Source organism: Pundamilia nyererei, unplaced genomic scaffold, assembly GCF_000239375.1.
Source record: "Pundamilia nyererei isolate P.nyererei 1_Seehausen unplaced genomic scaffold, PunNye1.0 scaffold00189, whole genome shotgun sequence".
Taxonomy (NCBI): Eukaryota; Metazoa; Chordata; class Actinopteri; order Cichliformes; family Cichlidae; genus Pundamilia; species Pundamilia nyererei.
In genome coordinates this window covers 156,023-163,473 of record NW_005187590.1, presented here as the reverse complement: position 1 = coordinate 163,473, position 7,451 = coordinate 156,023, and the positions used below count along the sequence as shown (strand labels likewise).

The 7,451-nt window shown below is 42.5% G+C and overlaps 1 protein-coding gene across 1 annotated transcript in view; it reads right to left on the bottom strand.

Moving 5' to 3' along the window:
- LOC102208943 (glutamate receptor 2-like) overlaps nucleotides 1-7,451 on the bottom strand; it is a 114,166-nt gene that overhangs the window by 47,229 nt on the left and 59,486 nt on the right. The window contains exon 17 of the mRNA XM_013914355.1: nucleotides 2,371-2,618. Within this exon, the coding sequence (XP_013769809.1) occupies nucleotides 2,371-2,618 (248 nt within the window). The remainder of the gene's footprint in view (nucleotides 1-2,370; nucleotides 2,619-7,451) is intronic.

The following is a 7,451-nucleotide window of genomic DNA, read 5'->3' as shown; positions in this document are numbered from 1 at the left end:
AACACATTTTATAAGTGGTCAGAAACTTGTAAATAACTCATGAAAGAATAAAGTTACGTTGAAACCACGCACACCATTGTTTTTCTTGTGACATTGCCAATAAGTCTGATGTGTCACATGGCCCTGTTCCTATTGAAAAAACAAAAGTTGTATCCAAGATGGCCGACTTCTAAATGGCCACCATGGTCACCACCCATCTTGAGGAGTTTGCCCCCTCACATATACTAATGTGCCACAAACAGGACTTTAACATCACCAACCACTCCCATGTTATTACGGTGTATCCATATAAATGGCCCACCCTGTACAATACAGTGCATTGTTAGTAGATCACCCTGCAATTGTGATATCACAATAATTTGACAGTTGTGGACAGGTGTATTTTTATGGCTGGCCTTACCGCATATGTGTTTGTAAGAGTTTCATTGTCAGTAAGTTAAACTAAACCATGTTTAGTAAACAAACAGGGTGAATTATTGCCTATAAAATATAATACATCTTACATATATATATAAAAATATTTACATGCTTCCATCTCCCGTTTTTGGTCCGTGACATCTCTTACTTTTCAACTCTTTTTCTCCCTTCCTCGTTCACAGACACATAACGGGTATGGCAGTCCATTCTCCCTGCAGCACGGACTACACTGCCCATGAGGCTAGATTCTTTAGGGCTATGCCTGTAACACTCTGCCAATTGCCTTCATATTAAATCATTTTTGTGAATAATTTTTTTAAATATTTCTTCACGTCATTATGTGGGCTACAAGTAGAGGTGACATCGGCCGTGAGATTGAGACACAGACATGAGAGCCTCTTAATGCGTGTTTTGTTTGGGTTTCCACCGGCGTGGACACCAAAAATATAGAGTTCATAGCCTAATGAAACAGGAAAATACAGCCATGTAATCCATTCATTTCAACAAAGTAACTGTATTCTGAATACCACCTTTTAAAACGGTAACTGTAACGCAATACAGTTACTCATATTTTGTATTTTAAATACGTAACGGCGGTACATGTATTCCGTTACTCCCCAACACTGTTGCTAATCCACTTAATACCATCTGATTTTTTTTTTGCTACATTTATTAAAGTGTTCCGTTCTGATTTTGCTTTGTTGATTCTGAAGTGTACATATTTTTTCTCATATATATGACACAAATATTGTTGAGCTATATACCATTCTTCTTATTTAAGCTATTTCTTAAGGGCCACTTTAGATAGGTCTATATAAAGGGCTAAATGTTGTTTATTTATGAATGTAAATTTGTTGTATTTTCTGTAGCAATTTAAAAAAAAAAGGCTATTAATCTGCATGTGTAAACATGTATGTAAATTCTTGCGCAATTGCATGAGATAAAAGAAAAATATAAAACTACTACTACTTTCACATATTAAAAAAATAAGAGACAGCTCTGAGGGAATGTAGGGGGAAGCTAATTTATGTATAACTGTCCGTATGTAATTTAAACATTTTATGGTGACATATAGTGCCCTCCCTCCTCCCAACAGACAGACACACACACACACATACACACACACACATGTGTACACACTCAGACAGACGCAAACACACACATGCAAATTGCAAATTCCAACTTCAAATGGAATGCAGCATTAGGTCATAAACTTTGCAAAAATCCCTTGATCCAGGTCTTAAAGAGCCAAGTTATCAATGGAGAAAAGCCTGCAGCCAAAAATAATAACTAACACTTAAAAAAAAAAATCAAACAGAATATGAAGACACTTTAATTTGACATTCACAGGTTTGTTTAGAATGTTTTACACTATAAATGTCATCACATTTATTTTCAAGATAAAAGGAGCCTATCTGAAGGGGTTCTTTAAGACCTGGAAGCAAATCAAACACCCTATCCCCCATTTGTCATGGAAACCACCGCTAGCCATTGGTCAGAGGTGGTAACCATGGTAATAAATACAAACCACTGAGATGGTGTCATCAGGGTAGGTGGATTATTATAACAACGAGTTAACCGCCGTGTCCCATTCATCACACTCGCATACTGCGACACCCAGCTGGCAGTAAGCCTTGGGATGAATCTATCTGCTCTCCGTAGTGAGTTATGTGTATAGGCACAGGGACAGCTTGAACACTGGCTAATTACCACCTGATAACAAGCAGTTTGTCAGCCAGGGTTATTACTGTGACTTCAAGTTACTGAGTTTAGGAAAAATCTGGATCTCTTTAAAGCTCAAAGTAGTGTAGCATGATTTTCTCTTTCATCTACATATACAGAGAGAAGAACTGTAGGAATTAGGAGAGGGATGGTATGCTAGGCAGCAGGTTAGTAGTGTGAATGGTACATGGCAGTGCAGGTTGGCCAGCATTGTTATACTGATCCACCCACCTTAATGGGGATCCTTTTGGTGTGGCGATGCCATAGCCTTTTGAGTCCAGGTTTCCTCCAACTTTCATTGTGTCACAGGGTTTCCTCTGCTCGATGTACTCATTCATGGTGGACTCCAGCAGGTAAGCGTACTTTCCCTTGGATTTCCTGACACGCTGGACACCCTCTGATGTTTTCTTGACAAAAACTGAAGGTTCTGCGTTTTTCATGTGCTGCCACATCTTGTCAAACAAGGCGATTTTAGAACGCTAAAAAAGAGAAACAGACACAGATAGTATGAGATAACTTAATTTTTATAACTTACCTTTAGATAACCTGTAATGTATGTAAAGAAGGCGTTTACCTAAAGCACTTTTGAAGGTAAAGAGAGTATGACTGTAGCCTGAATGAGTTGATGCATCATCCCACAAGACAATATTCTAAAACTAGCTCCATAATGCTCCACTGGGCAATGTTGTTAAGCCTAAATTGTAAAACTGTTAAAACCTAGTAATACTGTAGGTTCTGTGGGGATCAGGGAAATTATTTTACTGCTACTGTTCATAACCATCATCTTTATCATTGCATTAATCAGCATTGCATTAAAGCATTTATTGAAGCTGTTAACATTACATTAAAGTCTGTATTACAGGTGGTATCATAATCATGGAATATTCTTTCATGGCAGGAGCAACTGTAATCATTTTATGCACATTGCATTTTGGTGCTTATTAAAGAGTTGAAGCTCGGTCAGTTAATTGATGGTCAGAAGCTTTGTCTGGCGCGATCTATTGAGCAAAGTGGCCTAGAGCTATGGAAGAATTGCATACACGTGTGTTCATTAAAATCATCGTTTGACTCCACCCGGCCGAATCAGTGTTGTTATTTGGATTTCCTCCTGTATCCCTCCTCAATATTTGAACCCTTAACAATATACATCAATACAACTATTATAGCCCAAATTTTAATAATATGTATGCATTACGTGCATAGTAATTACATAAATTTAAAAAAAGTGCAATAAACTACAAAAAAATTGAAAATCGTTTTTTGTTTTTTTAACATATATTTCTAGTTAGAGAAATTTAAGAGGCTTATCCCTCAAAACTGTAAATACAAAAAAGTTGCACAAAATAGTTTCCCACCTTCATACTTTTATTTTTGAAATACACCAATTTTTATATACTGCAGGAAAAACGAAAATAAATATTATAATGCAAATTTGCAAAAAAAAACAGCATATGCATCAAAATAAACTATTTCCAGCAGTGCAATATGAGTCCTAAGCATCCCAGAAACGACACAGAAAGTCATAAAGTCAAACATAACTTTTAAAAACACCAGTACAGGCTCGCAAGGCCCTGATGGGGGCCCTTCATGTCCTGAGGAAGAATAACCTGGGCCAGAAGCTCCTGCTGGACTTCTACCACTCCTCAGTGGAGAGCATGCGCTTCTACTGGCTGGGTCTTTAGTACACAGGGGCCACTACTGACAACAGGAAGGCAACACAGAGGGTAATTAATACTGGTCAAGTTGGCTGACATCAGCCACCCTTAGAGGCCTTTGCCAGCTCCTCCTGTCTCAAGAAAAACAAGGTCATTACAGGTGACCCCTTGCACCCCGCCCACCACCTGTCTGACCCGCTCCCGTTTGGTCAGCACCTCAGGTCAATCGGGTCCCACGCCTACAGACAGACTAAAAGTTTATTCCCCTGGGCCATTCGGACTTTTAAGAAACACTCCCCCCCAACCCACCCCTGCCCACTCACCTCACTAATCTGAGTACCCTGATCACTCAGAACACTCACATGTGGACTCTAAACTCAGAGCAAGTGCTTTGCACCTCTTCCAAGCACTTTGTTCTCCAATATGTGCTTTTCTCTTGCTTTGTATACATTTATTGGGGTGACCGTGGCTCAGGGGGTTGGGAAGCGTATCTGTAACCGGAAGGTCGCCGGTTCGATCCCCGGGCTCTCTGTCCTGGTCGTTGTGTCCTTGGGCAAGACACTTTACCCTAACCGCCTACTGGTGATGGCCAGAGGGGCCGATGGCACGATATGGCAGCCTCGCTTCTGTCAGTCTGCCCCAGGGCAGCTGTGGCTACAACTGTAGCTGCTTCCACCAGTGTGTGAATGTGAGAGTGAATGAATAGTGACATTGTAAAGCGCTTTGGGTGCCTTGAAAAGCACTATATAAATCCAATCCATTATTATTATTCTCCTATTTGTTATTTATGCCTGCTGTCTTACTATTTATATTTTAGTCCTGCACTGATGCTGTGGAGCCTCCATAATTTCATTGCATGTACAATGACAACAAAGGGTCATTGGGATGTGACAGTGGGATGTGACTCTACTGTCACATCCCACTCTGGGCAGCGCATCTCGCATGTTCTTCTCTCTGCCTCTTCCTCATTTCAGACTTGCTGCCCCGTGGGAAACCTCCCATAGACTTTCTCCGCACATTTGCAAATAAGTTGAAACCTCACATATTCTCCCGCTGTGCACCTGTAAATAAATTCACCATCACATCAAAGTACTTTGAGTTGTGTGTCCGCCCTCCAGTACCCTGTTCCCGTTACCAAAGGAGCCTGCTGAGCCCATGCAAATCGGGCAATCCAGGCTCACTCCGTAGGAGAGAGAGGCGTTTTCCTGCATGGGAGTTTGTGCTGTGATCGGCCAGGGCATTTCATTGGCACCTGAAATTTGGGGGTACTGGTGGGCGTTTCAGGTGCAGCTAAACTCCATCTCCCTCCCTGTGAAGCTCAAATACCATCAGACCTCTCATTCTCTCCAAGCATTCGTGGAGTCCGGTTGTGAGAAAAATTTAATAGACATGGATCTAGCCCGACAGCAAGGTTTCCCTTGGTGCCTCTCAAGCCTCCCATTCCGGCCTCCACTCAAGGTTTTGCCTATATCACTCACAAAACCAAGCCCGTGCAGCTAATCACATCGGCCAACCATTGGGAAACAATAACTCTCTTAATGTTTCCATCCCTTATCTTTGGTTTTCCCTGGTTGAAAAATCAGAACTCCCACCTGGACTGGACTGCTAGCAAATACTTAACTGGATTTTAACGTGTCACTCTCTCTGTTTGCAATCAGCTCTACTCTCAGTTTCCAGCTCCTGGTGCTGTACACAACCATCTTAGATCTATTTCTGGTCCTCGAGGAGTACCATGACCTCAGAATGGTCTTCAGTAAGGAAAAGGCTCTTTCTCTGCCACCACATCATCCCTATGATTGTGCTATTAACCTCCTCTCTGGTGCTGCTCTCCCCTCCAGTCCACTATACAATCTTCCTAGGCCAGAGAGGGAGGCAATGGAGGAATACATTCAGGAATCACTAGTGGCTGGCATGATCCAACTCTCGACTTCCCTGGTAGTATTCCAAGCCCTCGTCCATGATGTACTAAAAAAATTTTTACTCACCCCCTGGTTGCAGAGACATAATGCTCACATTGATTGGACCAGGTAAAAAAAATCACCAGCTGGAGCCTGTTTTGCTTGGCGAACTGTTTGAGGTCAGCCATTCCCACTGCAACAGCAGATCGAGCTCCACCCCTGTCACAAACACCAGACCTTCCCTCCAGAGTATCATGATTTACAGGAAGTGTTCAATAAAGACAAGGCTCGCTCTCTACCGCCTCACCGACCATACGATTGCACTATTGACTTACTTCCGGAAGCCCCGTTGCCCTCTAGTAGACTGTATAACCTGTCTCGTCCTGAGAGAGAATATATGGAGAACTACATCCAGAAGTCGCTGGCAGCAGGAATAATTAGACCTTCTTTCTCCCCAGTTGCTGCGGGCTTCTTCTTTGTATGAAAGAAGGATGGGTCGCTGTGGCCGTGTATCGATTATCGAGGTTTGAACGATGTTACTGTAAAAAATAAATACCCTCTCCCATTAATCAACTCTGTTTTCGAGTCTCTCCAGGAAGCCACAGTTTTTACGAAGTTGGACCTACGGATTGCCTATCACCTAGTTCGAATACGAAAAGGTGATGAGTGGAAGACTGCTTTCAACACTCCATTAGGGCACTTTGAATATTTGGTAATGCCATTCGCCTTAACTAATGCCCCAGCGGTTTTTCCGGCCCTAGTAAATGATGTGCTACGAGACTTTTTGAACTTGTTTGTTTTTGTGTATCTGGACGACATTCTGATTTTCTCCAGGACCCTTGAAGAGAATCACGTCCACGTAAGGAGTGTGCTACAGCGGCTGCTCGAGAACAGATTATACGTCAAGGCAGAAAAGTGTGAGTTCCACACCTCATCTATTTCCTTTTTGGGCTACATTTTGGCAGGAGGACAGGTGAAGACCGACCTAGTAAAGGTCAAGGGGGTGCTGGAATGGCCGGTCCCAGAGTCACGGAAAAAGCTTCAAAGCTTCCTTGGGGACGCGGACTTTTTACCGCCACTTCATTCGGAACTACAGCCAAGTGGCTGCGCCTCTCACCTGTTTCACCTCATCTACGGTACCTTTCACCTGGCCCCCAGAAGCCCACTCAGCTTTCGCTAAGTTGAAGCACATTTTTACATCCGCACCCATTCTAATCCATCCTGATACTTCTAAGCAGTTTATCGTGGGGAGTGACGGACTGAGGAGGTAATTGACAGAAGTGACGTACAAGGTAAGCGACTCATGCTGTAACTGACGTCAGACCCAGAAGATTTTGGCAGAAAATTAAAGCGAATGGTAGTTTAGAATTGAACAAAGTTTCTTTAAGCTTCAGTATTACCAAATATACTAATAAATTGTCATATAACTAACAACATCTGTCCTAACCCTAACACCCTGGAGGACAACGGGGAGAATTTAGACGCTCTCCAAGATTACATCGACCGCTGTTTCCAAGATTTAGTCATGAAGAAGGCTCAGAGTGCATCTTCCCCGGCCAAAATTGAGACACGTCCTATTGTGGCCAAATTCGGCCACTTCAAACAAAAAGAACAGGTGAAAAGCCGCGGCAGGGAATTAAAAGGAACGGACTTCAGCGTGAACGACCAAAGAGATCCACTTCAAACAAAAAGAACAGGTGAAAAGCCGCGGCAGGGAATTAAAAGGAACGGACTTCAGCGTGAACGACCAAAGAGATCC